At 41.2% G+C, this 16,040-nt stretch overlaps 3 protein-coding genes across 4 annotated transcripts; 2 read left to right on the plus strand and 1 right to left on the minus strand.

The window, feature by feature from the left end:
- Nucleotides 1-514: 514 nt before the first annotated feature.
- Nucleotides 515-10,114, minus strand: znf366 (zinc finger protein 366). 2 transcript variants are annotated; one of them, XM_071483343.1, is made up of 7 exons: nt 9,962-10,114; nt 6,552-7,583; nt 6,296-6,463; nt 5,323-5,473; nt 4,489-4,680; nt 2,070-2,244; nt 515-1,977 (listed from the first exon to the last, which is right to left on the minus strand). In XM_071483343.1, exons 2-7 carry the CDS (start codon nt 7,574-7,576, stop codon nt 1,280-1,282), a joined length of 2,409 nt encoding a protein of 802 aa, XP_071339444.1. In that variant the 5' UTR covers nt 7,577-7,583; nt 9,962-10,114; the 3' UTR covers nt 515-1,279. The 2 variants fall into 2 exon arrangements, with proteins under 2 accessions (XP_071339444.1, XP_071339445.1); XM_071483344.1 differs by lacking the exon at nt 4,489-4,680 and having other exon boundaries at nt 1,142-1,977; nt 9,962-10,099.
- Nucleotides 10,115-11,706: 1,592 nt separating this feature from the next.
- LOC139624314 (isotocin-neurophysin IT 1-like) lies at nt 11,707-13,847 on the plus strand. The gene is made up of 4 exons (XM_071483348.1): nt 11,707-11,846; nt 11,949-12,070; nt 12,163-12,367; nt 13,470-13,847. The coding sequence occupies exons 2-4, from the start codon at nt 11,951-11,953 to the stop codon at nt 13,613-13,615; spliced, it is 471 nt and encodes a 156-aa protein (XP_071339449.1). The 5' UTR covers nt 11,707-11,846; nt 11,949-11,950; the 3' UTR covers nt 13,616-13,847.
- A 1,209-nt stretch (nt 13,848-15,056) lies between these two features.
- Nucleotides 15,057-15,949, plus strand: LOC139624315 (fatty acid-binding protein, liver-type-like). Its single transcript, XM_071483349.1, has 4 exons — nt 15,057-15,215; nt 15,315-15,487; nt 15,685-15,777; nt 15,863-15,949. The coding sequence occupies exons 1-4, from the start codon at nt 15,149-15,151 to the stop codon at nt 15,911-15,913; spliced, it is 384 nt and encodes a 127-aa protein (XP_071339450.1). The 5' UTR covers nt 15,057-15,148; the 3' UTR covers nt 15,914-15,949.
- Nucleotides 15,950-16,040: the final 91 nt, after the last annotated feature.

Raw genomic sequence — 16,040 nt, forward strand, 5'->3', positions numbered from 1 at the left:
AGTGTGGATTGAAACACACAAAGCTGATACTTTAAATTACCTTCTGCTAAATTACTTTTTAATAATAATGAGACATGTATGAGTTATCCCACATGATGCACTATATGATAATCTATCTTTAACTGACTGTGTCATAAAAACTTTTTTTAGGCACTTTTTCATTCCAGTAGTATTTCTATTTGCAGTGGGGCTTCTGCAATGAGCAGAAACAATGCTTTATTCTGAGTCACACAGGCACATGAAGCCTTTGTCTGGGACACCCACTGTGTCCGTCACCGCTGTTTGATCGCAACCTAAAAGAGAGAAGGGGAGAGGTGTTTTCTCTTCCTCTTCCTCTGCTTTGAAAGAGAAGCAGGAGGAGAAAAGCAAGCTTTTTGAAACTCACGGCAATCATCTCTGGCTTGCCAAAGTGTGTGTCAGACAACAGACAGTGAGGACTGAGAATTAGCTTATATTCTTTAAAAAGAGTCACAGGGATGTTCTAGAAACACAAACAGCATGTACATTGCACAGGTACATGCATTCAAGCTTTTATTTTTGTATTGATTTAGCAGAATCATATTCAGGTGACAACCATTAAACTGCCATACAATAAAAACAAAGCCATTCCCCCCAGAAAGTCAAAGTCATATAGAATTAAAAATCTAAACATTAGACATAAAAATAAAATAAAATCATAGTTTATTTCACAAAAACACAACGTCAAGCTTTGTCATATTTCTATCTGTTGAAAACTACATTATTACACTCAGTAAATCTGATCTTTACTTTGAGTGCAATGTCCCACAAACAAACAACAATAACAGAAACGACAGGTTTAGCAAAACTTAATTGTTGATTTTCATATCAGATTTACACAAAAAGAGTCAAAGTTAAAGCAAAATTGCATATTTGAGTTAACATTGCAAAAATGATTTGTAAAAAACAAAAATATTAAATATCTCTTTGTATTTTATTTACAGAAAAGCTAATCATTAACTTTCTGTCAGTGACTATTTGTCAGTGTGTGACATGTTCTGTACATGCAGTATGCTTCACAGCTTTGTATTACAGTAACTTCATTTTTATTTTTTGGTCTGGTAATAAACGTGATATGTTTATCTTTCCTTTTTTGTGCTAAGCTACTATACGACATCCTCCATAATCTGTTTTATTAGGAGACCTACACACCTTCCTCTCTCCTTAGGGGAGTGTCTCCTGAACATCCTGTCCATTTTCCTGTCAAGAAAACATCAGCATACCCCAAAACCTGCATCTCCTTCTCATTCTTCCCTTTTTCTCATTCTTTGTCTACTTTTTCATCCTGTGGACCCGTAAATTCACATGTGTGCGAGCGGTGCACTATTTCACCGGTCTCGAAACTGCTCTGCTTCTTCTCTGCCTCATCGATAGCTGCCTCATAAAAGCCATCCAACTGCTTTTTGCTTTGCTCTGGCTCATCTTGCTCTTGGTGACCATCCTCTAGCTCTGAATCGGAGTCATAATCATACAACTGTCTATGGCCTGTTTCATGGTGGTACGCTTCCTCACCTAGTTCTAAATCAGATTCATAGGATGTCTCTGACTGCAAGAGGTGCACCTGGGCACCTCTGGGATCTACAGATTGTCCTTCTGCCGCTGACTCCCTCTCAAATGTCTCATTCTCTAAACTGTGCTGGTATGTCTGTTTCTGTTTCTTGTCTGGCCTTAGTTCATCAGGAGATTCCTGTCCTCTCTCCTCCAGCTCTGGGATATACTGGTCCTCGCCTGCTGGCTCATGGTGGTCTACCTCAGGGCTGTACTGGCTCCTTCTGTACAAACTCTCCTCATCTTCTTCCTGACATGAGCTTCCCGGTACACTCTCGCCATCGGACTGGGAAAGACGGAGGCTGGGCATGCCTGGCGGCTTCTGGGAAAGGTCAAATGGCTCCTCTTGGCTGAAGTGGGTGAGGAGCCCCATTTGAGTGGTGAGGCAGAATCGCCCTCTTTGCCTGAACACTGAAACCAGAGAAGAAAGTAATTACATCAAGCAACTATTTCAATAGAAATGCACATACCATCAACTGCAATAGAGATTTGAAGATGCTTACATCTTTCATCCAGCCCTCTGTCCATGACGCCGTGTTTGACCTTCATGTGTCTGGTGAGGTTTCCCTTTAATGTGAACTTGCTCGGGCAGTAAAGGCATTTGAAGGGTTTGCTGTCTGAGTGGAGATGCATGTGGCCCATTAGATTATGCATCCTGTTGAACTCCTTTCCGCAAAGCTGAAAGAAAAGAGAGAAAAGTGTATGGTTGTGAACAGCCAAATAGGAAATCTAACAAGCACAACACAGCTTTTACAGATATGTAATTATGTGCATTACAAATGGCTGGCATTAAATTCTTACTTGATGCAACCTAGCAACAAGTATTCAGATCGTCCATGTAAAGAAATAGTTCAACATTTTGGGAAATATGCTTATTTGCTTTCTCATCAAGTGTTAGAGGCTCAATACCAGTCTCATGCATGTGCAGGAAATGGGAAGCTGAAGCCAACAGCCAGTTAGCCTAGCTTAACATGAAAACTGGAGTCAGGGAAAGACAGATAGCCTGTGCAAATTTAACAAGCTCCACCTACAGTCAGCTCTAAAATATATATGTAATATGTCAGCAGAATTTTACTGTTGAAATTAGATAAAGTGGACCTAATTCTAACTACGTCAAATGCCGCAGGCAGTTTAGTCTGCAAATAATAGCAACTACAGCTGTCAGATCTTTAAAGTTGAGTGAGTAAAAAGCAAATGCAAATGAAATGCAGTGGGGTAGAAGTAAAAAGTAGCAGATATTTGTAATATTCAAGTGAAGTACAATTGCTTCAAAGTTGCATTTACTGTAATTACAGTGCTTAAGTAAATGTACTTTTCACCACTGGCCATAGTAAACACTATTTTAGGATACAAAAACAATAAGCCAACACCATCCATCTATTATTTTCTCAGAATGCAGAGCGACACGTAATCATGAATGAATGTGCAGGCGTTCAGACACACACCCTCCTTCTATCCTTGTTTTCCTCTTTTCCTCTCTGTCTTCCCCCCTCTCTCTCACTCCCTGACACACACGCAAGAAAAACAGAAAGAGAGAGAGAGAGAGAGGAAGCAACATCGAGACAGGGCCAGGAGGAGAACAGGGAAGGGCAACTCCTGCGCTGTCCTTCCTCTGCATTCTTTTTTATTAGGGTGGTCCTTTCCTTCAGGAGGAGAGAGGGACTGTAAACTGTCCAAGAGGACCGTGAGAAAACAGGAAGCTCCCTCCAGCAGCAGAGAAAGCGAGATGAAATCTATTTGCGGGCCCTGTTCTCCGGGGAGGCTGGGGGGCCATTGTTAGAGAGGCGGTTTGTGCGGCGATATCCTTCCTATGGACAAGGAGGCTCCCACTGCCAAAAGCCTCTTTGCTATCTGGTCATCGTCTCAGTCGTCACACCAAACCCCAAGGTCAAAACAGACACTCCAGAAAAATGGGGAAATCCTTTAATAGCAGCTACCACTAAATATTACAAGTCTGGTTCCTAGCTGTGATTATCAGTAGATAAGGTTTGGTTATTGATAGAATATTGACGCCTTGATGCTTTCTTGCAAGGGGTAGAGGAGAAGATTGCTACGACTCTCATGTCTGTACACTAACTGTGAAGACACAGCCAGTAGCATGTTCACTTAGCTCAGCACAAAGAGTGAAAATTGGGAAACAGTGAGCCTGACTGTTCCAAAAGGTAACAAAATCTGCCACATAACCCCACCACATAATGGTGCAACAAGTTAAGCTCACTGGGTGCTAGCATTATAATTACCCAACAAGTCAAGCAAATTGACAAAATGACAAAACATACAAATATATATGTGTTTAGTTTTTTTTTTTTTATCTGACGCTATCGGCAGGACAACATAATTTATCTTTGCTGTCCAAAACTGTTTTAAATCATTGGTGAAAAATAATCCAGTTTTATGATGAGACAGCATTAAGGCTTGGTTAGGTTTGGGCACAGAAGCAGCTTTGTTAGGATTAGGGAGACATTGTGGTTTGAGTTACAGTTAGTGCTTTGTTGAGGTTAGGGGACCTTTGTTCTATGGTTACAATAATAACAACTTAAGGTTAGGAAACAATTGCAGTCATGGTTAAAAGAAAGTCACGTTGACTGCCAGTTGTGAAAATACAATGTTTCCTTGGTCAATCCATCCACCCCAGGACTTTGTTGCTCTGTAATAACTTTGCCTGACTTCTTTCTTTGATTTAACTTCTTATGGCCTCTGGGGTGGTGGGTGGGGGGATTTGCCACTTGAATATTTGGGGCATTTGCTAAAATTACTAATTCTGTTGTTTTTCGTGGGAAATACCAGCTACCATACAGACAATGACAGTGTTGATCTTCATCCCGAAATGTTGTACTATTCCTTTAATCAGTGAACAAAAGAGGAACTGAAGGCCAGAACACAACGCAAAGAGCCACATCTGACATGCGAATTTCGACCAACCTTGCATTTATAGGGCTTGATGTCCGAGTGGACGATCATGTGAGCCTTGAGAGTCTGTTTTTGGACGAAACTCTTGAAGCACATGTGGCACTGGTAGGCCCGTATGTTGGTGTGGATGAGGACATGGCGCTTCATGTTGGCCAACAGGGTGAATTCACGACCACAGATGCGACACTTATGCTCTTTCACACCCTGAAGAATGAAAAGTACTGGCGTGAGAAATGTGGTCAACAGATGCCTGGTGCTTATAATGCCAATTTGTTTGACCTCTTAAATTTCACTGATCTTCATTTTAAGATCTTTATTCTAAATTGTGTTGGAAAGCCCAAAACTTACAGAGATACCAAATACATCAGACTGAATTTTGGGAAAATGTATATAAAATGGTGCATAAGACAGTTCATGTATTTCCATTTGATGCAATGGTGCAATAATAAAAACATTAAATCTTGTGTTGCCTCAGTTGGGACAAACTAATACAGTATGTGTACATATAATACTGTCAGTGTTGAATCAGGTGTTTTTTTTCCAACCCTAAAGCTAGTAAAGAGGAAATAAAACACGAAAACTGAATGTTCAATCGCATCAGGTCCCAGGATTTGTGGGGAAATTGCTTTGAGACAGCTGCCAAAACAACCCATTGGGCTGGTGTCCAAACTCTCTGAGCCATTTTCACGATCTAAAATGTGAACAAGGAATAATGGAAATGTCTTCATGTGACAGCAAAATTGATAACTGTTTGATACCAAAATCCATGTTTTTGCTTCCAATCCCTGTCAAAAAGCATTGAGAAAATGTTTTGTCTTTTTTGATCATCTTCCTAATTAAACCTACTTTGTGAGTGAGCGTGTGCTGTTTCAGGTGGTGTGACTGGATGAACTCCATCCCACACTCACTGCAGATGTACGGTCTGATGTCTTTGTGTTTCATCATGTGGTTCTGAAGCTGACTCGGATACTGGAAAGTCTTCTGGCACTCTGCACACCTGCAGGAACAATAGGTATAACCTCCTTATACAGCCAAAAAGAGAACTGAAATGTTAAAGCAATAGTTTGAAATGTTGGGAAATGCATTTATTCTCTTTCTTATCCAGAATGAGGTGAAAATACAACTGTCATATCTGCTCCGTACATATCAAGCTACAGCCAGCAGCCTATTAGATTAGTTTAGCACAAAAACTGGAAGTTGGTAGAACCAATTAGCCTGGGTCTGTCCAAAAGTAACAAGTACACCCACCAGCTCCTCTAAAGATCACTAATTTATATGTTATAGCTCCTTTGTTTCACCTACATAAAAAGTGTAAAAATAGCTCATAGCAGTTTCATAGAGGGTTATATGCCAGGATTTCAGGAAGTTACTTTTCATGGCTGGGAAATAATCCACCACATTATCATTTTTACACTTTGGTTTTTGTATGGATTAACCAAGGTAAAAGTCAGAATTTAAGTTAGATATTGTATTTGCCCAAGCCGGGACAGTCTACCTCATAAAACCCCTTAAATCGTTTTTAATCTTAAATTTTTATACAGATTAAACTAACAAGATATAGGCTAACATGTTTATTTTTGATCTTTACATGTGTTTATCTTAGGCAGATTTTGTCATCACTGCACAGAGCCAGGCTAGCTGTTTCCCTTTGTTTGCAGTCTTAATGCTATGCTAAGCTAACCCGCTGCTGAATGTAACTTCATGTTTAGTGTACAGACATGACAGTGGTATCAATCTTGTCATCTAACGCTTGGTAAGGAAACAAATAAGGGTATTTCGAATTACTGCTTTAGCATGCTTTAAACATTTTTCTGCTCACCTGTACAGGGTGGGGCCACGATGGGCGGTCAGGTGTCTTTTCAGCTGAGCCAGTGTGGGGAAGTCAAGACCACACTCCACACATACGTTCTCCTGGCCTTTTTCATGCTTCAGCTCGTGGGCACGAAGCTCACTGGGGTAAGCAAAGCCTCGACCACACACACCACAGCTGGATGGGCAGAAAAAGTGTGTATGAGGTGGAAATATAGGATAAAAACAGTCAATAAAGAGCACAAAAAACTGCCACAATCATTCACCTGTATGGCTTTACGTCACTGTGTTGCATCATGTGCCTCTTCAGGTGGCTGGTCTGGGTGAAGGCCTTGTGGCACACCTGGCACTTGTGGGGCCTCATGCCCTGGTGGGTGAGCAGGTGTGTGTGCAGGTGACTCAGCTGCTTGAAAAGCTTCCCACACAGGTGGCATCCATGTGGCTTGATGCCGTTGTGGCCCAGGATGTGCGTGACCAGGTTGTACTTGGAGGTGTAGGACTTGTCACACATGCGACACTTCCATCGCTTCTGGTCACCTCCAACATCAACATAATAGCTGTCATCTACGTGGATGTTGAGCCCGAGCTTCTCAGCGCTGGTCATCCCGCTACGAGGAGCTCCGTCACGGGTTCGATGACCAGGTTGGAGGTCCTCTCTGGGGTAGAAAGCACCAGGGGAGAGGTGCATGACAGGCCCAGGCATGAAGAAGGGGTATGGGAGGAGGCTGTGGTGGAGAGGTGGGAAGTACGGAGGGTGGAGAAGGAGAGGAGAGGGCGGCCAAACAGGGGAAGGACTGAGAGGCTCCTGTTTTACCTGCACAGGTAGATTCATACCCAATGATCTGTGATGAAGCTGCAGTCTGTTGAGCTCGATCATACCAGGGAGGGGTTTTGGAGATGGGGAAGGAATGGGGCATGGTGCTGGGATGGAGAGAGGGATGTGGGAGAGGTCTACTGTTTTCTTACTGCTGCTTTCTTCGGTGGCCTCTGCTCCTCTTTCAGGAGATTCGCCTCTTTGGGCGTCCATTTTGAAAGGAGTTCTTTTGCGTTTTTGGGATCCCTCCTTTTGGGTGTAACCAGGGCTGAGCGTGGGAAATAAAGCAGGTGGGCTGAACATACTGTAGGTGTCTCTGGTTTGTGATATGCTGCTGTATCTGGGAGGGGGGAATTTCAGGGGCTTGATATAGAGTGGAGGTGGGCTCAGGTAGAAACTGTGCTGTGGTGCTTGTCTTAGTTCATCTCTGAGAGGAGGACTTCTTCCTGGTGAGAAAGTGGCTCTGTCTGTTTCCATCTTCTTTCTGTGTCAAGAAGATTACAACAATGTTTTGGTGAGAGAAGTCCTTCACTTGAATGGGGACTCCACCAAAGTGGGTTTATAAGTCTCATAGAGTGTTAGTACTAGTGCATATGGATCACAGAAGCTGTATAAATCCAATGCATTGTGGCTCCAGTGAGAGCAGTGTGGAAAGTGATAAGTTGCTTCAAGTGATATCTGGTTGGGCCTGAAGGCTGCTACTACAAAGTTTGAAAACAAAAATATCCTAGGATGCATTGTGGGTAATGTAGGCATCAGGTTTTGATACAGAAGAAAAATAAAAATATATGTCCAGTTTGTATCTTTGGAGTGAATCTTTGCTTTTTTGTGAAACATTTGATACTTTTACCTCTTTGGGCCTCAGGCAGTTATTTTAATTCAGCCACCTGAGGTGGGCCCCAACTGGGCACCGTTATATATATATTTTTTGTAATAGGTCACAAGCCAAAGAACATCGGAATCACTGATTAATCTTTAACAATACATTGTGTTTTATAAGGTCATCATTTGTCTTTTTATGTAAAATCTGTCAAATTAATCTGCAAAATCTATAAAGTAAATACAGCTGACAGATAAATGTATTGGGGTATAAAATACAATATTTCCCTCTGAAATGAAGTGGAGTACAATAATAACATAGTTTAAAAAGGAGACACCAATGTACGATTAAGTATTTGTGTAAATCTACTTAGTTACTTTCCACCACTGCTTACTTGCAGCCTCTAAAACAAACCTCTCATTTGGAAAAAGACTTGAGAAAATCTACATCAAATGACTCTGCGTCTGGTTTCTGTTTAACATATGAAACCATTTCTCTAAGAATTTCTTTGGAAGGAATGGGCACACACAAACAGCATGGTGTCAACACCCACACCTTCAGTGTTCAACCTGAAACCTCTCACTTCTTCCTTTCTCACAGATCTCCTCTTCTCCTGAAATTAGGAAGTTATCTGTGAAATGCTCACCTCTACCTCCCGCACACTTTTCGCTTCTCCATCTCCTTTTTCTCTGCTCTATTTATCATTTTCAGTGCCATGATGGCCAAGAAGAACTTCCCCTTTTCTCCTCCACTGATAAAGCTACGTGATGCTTTCTGAACCTCTGCATGAGTCTGAGTTTGATTAAATCACTGATAAGCATTAAACTGTGACATTATACAGCTATAAGTAGCTGCACTGTGTGTTTATCAGTGTAGATGATGGTCATAGATGAGAAGATGGTGACAATCTACATAGGTCACTCAAAGGGGAACTGTGTAACTTCTGCATGGCATACAAAAAGCCAGTGCTTAGCAATGCTGCACTTAACTATTCTATTCCTGTAAATAGTTCAGTGCTTATCAAAGAGAAACTGCTGGTATTCATGTTAGTCCACATCACTGCAAGTTCCACCTTATTCTCTGTAACCTGTTGTCCTCCAGTTTGCGGTTGCAGATTCATCAACTGCTCTTCTATGTGATGATATCTCAATTAATAGTTTCATCATTTGGTCAAAATGGTGAGAAGAACTCAACTAAAACTCAATGGGACATCTTCAAATGTCTTGTTTTTTTGTTTTGTTTTTTTTACCAAAACCCAAGATATCCCATTTACAATCACATAAGTTAAAGAAAAGCAGAAAATTCATAAAATTTACAAACAAGGACAGAGAGATATTTTTGTATTTGTGTTTGAAAAGTGTCTCAATCTTTTGTTGACTGATTAATTTCAACTCTTAACATACACCAGCTGTTAAGAGCTTCACCAGCTTCACAAACGTGGAGACAGTAAAAATCATTTCTAAGACTTGTTGAAAAGATGATGTCAAGTGAGAATGATGAAGTTTGGGGAGCCCATGAGTAAACCTTGACTGAGATTACAGATGAATTCACATATTCACATTCATATAATTCACAGAGTCATTCTGTCTCTGCAAAAACATACTTTGAAATCTTACAAGCAGTGCATCACACTATCTAAGCACAGGGAGTATCTGTTCTTATCAATAAATAATGTAAAAATACACTACAGCGACACATGCATTTGCATATAGATGTGTTATTAGTAACATTTAGAAAACGAAAAGCACATGCAGAATGCAAGAGGAATGTTGCAGCCTCTTCCCAAGATTCTTGAAATTTCAGACGCATTATGAAATTTTCAGTGTTTGAAATGTTCTCCTGGATATTCATGGTCCACCTCTCCCTCTTAGAGTGCACTGTGCAAAGACCCCAGCCCATACTTTGCCACTCCATGCATTCCAAACAATCCATTAAAATCGAAGCCCCTCCTCACCCGTATGCCAGTCAGTGCCATGTAAGCGTGCATTTGTTTGAGGCTGCAGTGAAGAGTGTGTGTGTGTGTGTGTGTGTGAGGAACTTACCAGCTGAGTGTAGCAGAGTGTGTTTTCTGTGATGCTGTGGCTGAAGTGCTGCTGCAGCGGCTGCTGTTGTACCTGTAACAGCGTTCTCTCCCTCCTGCTCGCGCTGCAACTCTCCTGACAATGAGCTGCCCGTCCACGGATAGCATTTGAAGTGACTTAAGAAAGAGAACAGGAACAATCACTTTGTTCTCATTTTTCAGATGAGTACCTTCGGAGAGAAGGAAGGAAGGGAGGGGAGAGGAAGTCAACAAGCCTAGTGCCTTCCTGCAGAAAAATAAGGAAACACTAGATAGACATCTCCATTTCTCTGTGAAATAGGGATTTGCACAGCTTTTGGAGGAACATGGCAAAGCAAGATCAAATTTTTCTCTTTATCCAGCGCAAAGACATGCGTATTGGGAAAGATAGATTTTAGATTTAATGTAAATAGATAAAATTTTCTGTGTTTTTGGGTGGAATATGATGAGATTTAAAGGTTTTCAGCAGCTCTAGAAACTTTAAGGGTAAAGATATTTCAGGGTTGTTTTTTTTTTTTAGAAAGTTAATGGATTACTGTCACACAGGCTGTGCAGTATAACATTAACACCTGTGTGGTATAATGTAATTTCCCAGAAAAGCCCTGCAGCAAATACTGCCTCTTTGAAACCCTAATGTACAATTTTAGTTTCATTTTAAAGAAAAGAAAGAAACACACAACTGTGGTGTTGTTATAATAGACTGCACAATGTTGCATAGTAGGTATTCCTGCTATTTTGTCCACCTCCTGCAAAAACATGCCAAAAAAAAAAAAGAAAAATGTATGCATACATAGATGAGATGTGTCAACACAGACACTAGGTGGCAAGAGTGTCCCATTGAGTAACACTTCAGTCCTGTTTATGCCACTTTATGTCTTCAAATGGTGACTGGAGACCTTTTTCATGATCTGTCTGTGGGTGAGAAATCTAAATACACAAATGTCAGTCCACGTCTTGATGTCCTGTTCCCCCCTCGTAGCACAGAAGTTGGTGAACAAAGACGATGTTATCAACTTCTTTTTATTAGATGAGGTGGCACTTCATAGATTGGGGAGGGAGCTGCAGTAATTGAGCTCATATCATTGAAACTGTGAAACTGTCTTTTATGAGTTGTGGCTGATCATTAGCTGTGTTAATTAGCTCATAAAGCCAATTAACCTCAGACCTGCACAATGCTTGCGTCAATTCCTGTGAGGAATTAAGGGTTTTATAAATAGACAGGAAAAATCTGTAGGTGTGTGTGCCTCTTCGCGTGTCTTTTTGTTATGCTTCAGTTTGTTTACAAACAGTCGTCCTGCTACAAATTCTCTGCACTGGACAGAACTGTTGAGCCAAAATGGTGGCTCAGCAGGCCGAGGTTCAGAGATGGACTTCTTCGTATGACCTCTGAGAACAGCTTTTTTCACTTTCCTCCATCTGTCCTGAAAAGGCGCTTAATAAAGAAGAAAATCCTTAATGTATCTAGTTTTTTAAAATAAAAGCAGAGCAACATTGTAACACACTCGTGTCCAGTCATACTTTGAATAATTTCATCTTCCCATCCTCTTCTTGACCTCCCTGACTTTTCATCATCATCTCGATCATGCATGGTCACGCAGCAGCAGCCCTTTTCTAATGATTCTCAATGGCAAAACGCAAACCAGGCCACAGAACTGCCTGGCCCTTTGACCCGGCCTACCCGGTGGTCAGCTTCAATGAAACAAACTCATTAAGGACCTCTAAGTGGCTTCTGAGTTTCTGTGTCACTCTCAAAAGAAGCTCTGGAGGTATATAAGACATGTCATTGGCACCATGCAAGATAGAGAATCATCTGGGACCATCTGACACAAGAACTTGAGGTCTACTACTCACTGACCGTGAAGTCACAAGTGAGTAAATTTTGCTCTCTCGACATCAGATTTTCGATGGTCATTCGTTCTTAATACTTTTCCGTTTTCCTCCTGTCTGTCGTTTCTTCACTCTCTCTGCAGAAATGACTGGGGCTGCTGTATCCGTGTGCCTGCTTTTTCTCCTGTCTGTATGTTCAGCGTGTTACATCTCCAACTGTCCTATCGGTGGGAAGAGGTCCATCGTGGACGCACCACTGCGCAAGGTGAGCTGCTTTAATCGATCTCTAACTTTGAGCTAAATTTTTGTCACAATTTAGAAATAACACCAAGAATTATCACTTGTGTCCTCCACCAGTGCATGTCATGCGGCCCTGGAGACAGGGGCCGCTGCTTCGGCCCCAGTATCTGCTGCGGGGAGGGTCTCGGCTGCCTGCTGGGCTCCCCAGAAACAGCTCACTGTGTGGAGGAGAACTACCTGCTCACCCCCTGCCAGGCAGGAGGGAGACCCTGCGGATCTGAGGGAGGACGCTGTGCTGCCTCAGGACTCTGCTGTGATGCAGGTCAGGAAATCCTAAAGTACACACAGGAAAAAAAAAAAAAAAGAAAGTACATGTATGCGCTGATTCAAGAAGTATTTGGATCTTTTTACTTAAGTAGAAGTAACTCTACCACACAGTCATAAAACTACAGGAGAATATACAGCTCTGTTCGTGATGCCATTGGATTATAATTACAGCAACACTTTAATATCACAGCATTTAAGTGATTTAAATGAAGCAGACTGTTTTTTTAACTACTGCAACATAATGGGATAGTATGGAAATAGCATTTAATTTTAAATTCGGACCATTTAATGCAGTTTTAGTGAAGGTTAGTGTTATAAGTCAGCAGAGGAATTACGTAAACACGTGAAAGTCATTCATAGACATGCAAAAGCAAAAAATGCGAAGTGATAAAATGCAAAATGAAATTGGCGCATCATTCATATGCAATTTGGTGATACCCGGGTGACTACTGAATGGTTTAACATACAGTAGGCTACTGTGTAGGACTGCATCATAATTTAAACACTTTTTAGACTCTTTAAATCTAAATCTGTAAAAAGTAACTAGTAACTAAACCTGTCAGGTAAATGTACTGGAGGAAAATTTCCCTCTGATATGTTGTACCTCTGAATTGTACTTAAAGGGGCAATATGTAAGTACTTTTAGTTTAAAACAATCAAAAATTAACTAAGATTGTCAACAGCATGTGAGAGAAATAACAGAACAGTTTGGAGTTAGCATGCTAATCAGCTAGCCTGTCACTTCCTGTCTCATAATACCACTGTGTACCTGAAGAGGCAATAGAGAGTCACTGTAGCATTCAGTCTGCCCTCAGTCCAACATGGGAGGATGAAGAAGTAGTGACTGTGAGTGGGCTATAAACCTGTGTTGCAAAAAAAAAAACAAAAAAAAGAACAGCCTGTGTTGCAGACACATTATTTTTAAAAGGCAAGCAACATACTGTGTCTTTGCTTGAGCACTTCTACTTCAGTACCTAATTGTGATTTCCTCCATTTGCCCTCTTGCTCTGAAAAAGTTGTAAAGTGTATGACTGCAATAACAGACATACATTATCTTGGTAATGACTCCTCCCTTTTTTTTTTTTTTTTTAACACAGAGAGTTGTACCACAGATCAGTCCTGCCTCATCGAGGAGGAAGGTGACGACCAAACCGGACAATTTGACAGCAGTGATCCCGGTGACATTATCCTCAGGCTCCTGCATCTGGCTGGTCACACTTCTCCTCATCGAATTCACCAATGAGCTGCTTCTGACTCCAAGGTCTCACGGAAACTCTGCAGCTGTAGGACCAGTCGTTGTCCATACTGTGTTATTTCTATGTTTGTCATCATCACTCTGATTTTGCTGTTTCCCCTGGAGTACCTCTGTAGAGTGCCTTTGTCAATATATTTTTATGTATGAAAATAGGGATGAATACTGACAGTGCTCATCCAGATATGTGCATGTTGAAATAAAGTTTTGAGAGAGTATCAAATGCTGCCTTTTATTTTAGAGCCACCTGACTAAAATTTGTGCATAATACAATTTCTAAAAAGGCTGCAGCGTAGGCAGTTTCAAACCTTTGAAATCCTTTTCTCCAAACGGCAAAGAACAACTCAGCACAAATCTTATCAGGTTGTTGTGTTAGACTCTATTTCACTATCACAAAATGTACAAAGCCCACAGCCATCTTTATCTTTCAGATTTCAGCTTCCAGCTTTACATAATCATGTAACAGACCACTACATGAATCAAAAGGATCCTCACAGGCCACTGTGTGTGTTTTCGTAGCAGCTCCAGTGACACAATGTCACTGTTGCAACAGTTATGATGGTTATCTTAGACGATAGTCACCTTTGACCCATTTTTTGTTAAGTTCATGGTTAAATCATAAGCTCCTGTTCTGTGCAAGAGGTGAATGCCAAACACATTTGCTGTAAACACAGCTGATTGAAGAAATCGCACGGATTAACACCCTGAAACACTGATGATGGATTATTGACGTTGTGCTGCAGTTAATTATTTTGTCAAATCTTGGTTGGCTGTGTGAAAGCCGTGTGGTTTTTCAGGGAGCTTATCTTGAAAAGTGACATCACTTGAGTAAAGTACCATTGCAATGAAATGTAGAGTATAGTTCACGCCGTGGAAGTGACAGTGAACCTCAGGAGGGTTTATACCAGCTGCTAAAAAAGGCATAAATGTTGGCTCTAAACGTTGTAATAAAATAGGAAATATAAGAAAATAAAATGACAAAAAATGTAAAAAGTCATATACATTCAAAAAAAACAGGGGCAGAGGTAAAAGAATTGGCTAAAGCAAAGACAAAAGGGAGGAAAACAGACAGAAGCAGGATAAAAGAAGGAACTGAAATCAAGGGTCAAATGTGAGTGTTGAGGGGAGGAAGGAGCGTGAAGGATGAGACAAAGCAGCAAACATTATGTCCTGTCAGCACTTGTTGGAGTAGGCTTAATGTATTTCCTTACTGTGTGTGACTTTCAAGATCATTACATACATATCTGTGTGCAAGCCAGATCTTCAAAATATGTACTTTCACGCACACACGCACACACTTTCACTATTTTCCCCTCTGAATTAAAGTTTATCTAGCATTGCTCCCCTTTTTATCGCCCCTCTGGCCTTATCGGTGCTGGTGGATCTTCTGTGAGCTCTGCTGGGCGAAGGGGGCTGGAGCTGCCTTAATTGGTGACACCTGTGGTTAATGATTGCAGCGTTGGAGTTTGAGAGTATAAAACAGGCAGATAACCACTTTTCACCTTACCTTCACTGTCTGCCACCATGTCTTTCTCTGGAAAGTACCACCTGGAGTCTCAGGAGAACTTTGAGCCTTTCATGAAGGCCATTGGTATGTTTCTGCAGTAGTGAGTAAGTAGGGAAAATTAAAACACCAATAATGCTTATCTGACTCTATTTATTTCATTTTTTTTTTTTTTTTTTGTCTTAGGTCTTCCTGATGACCTCATCCAGAAAGGCAAAGACATCAAGAGCGTCTCTGAGATCGAGGAGACTGGCGACAACTTCAAAGTGACAGTCACAACTGGCTCAAAGGTCCTTGTCAACAACTTCACCATCGGAAAGGAGGCTGAGCTGGAGACCCTCACTGGAGAGAAGGTCAAGGTAAGCCAGGACACTGACTTCAGGGATGCAAAACTACAATAGTTCACTAAACTAGAATATTTGGGTGTTTTTTTTTTTTTTTTTTTCCTCCCCTAAAGTAGTGAAAATTGAATTTTTAAGAGATCCCCCTGGACCAGAATTGCATGAGATGAACACTGTCCTGATTTGGCTCTAATCTTATGTCGTGCTTCTTGAAGGCGGTGGTTCAGCGTGAAGGCAACAAACTCAAAGTTTCCCTCAAGGGAATCGAGTCCGTCACAGAACTGGTGGATGGGAACACAATTGTCAATGTGAGTAGACAAAAACATGTAATTTAACTAAATCAATGTTCCACCTTAAACTTAAAACTTTTTCTTTTTCCCTTTCCCTCCCCAGACAATGACTCTCGGTGGCATTGTATACAAGAGGACGAGTAAACGCATGTAAATGTCTGCACTTGGGATAATAAAATGTAAAAGGCAATGGTGTCTGTTTTTTGGTGACTATAGTTTTCATCTACTTGAACACAGGCCTTAAGCTCCATAGCAGTGGAGCAACGTAATGCTGGCATTAC

This window comes from Trachinotus anak, unplaced genomic scaffold (assembly GCF_046630095.1).
Source record: "Trachinotus anak isolate AG129_WGS33_773 ecotype Australia unplaced genomic scaffold, CSIRO_AGI_Tana_v1 ptg000008l, whole genome shotgun sequence".
Lineage (NCBI taxonomy): Eukaryota > Metazoa > Chordata > Actinopteri > Carangiformes > Carangidae > Trachinotus > Trachinotus anak.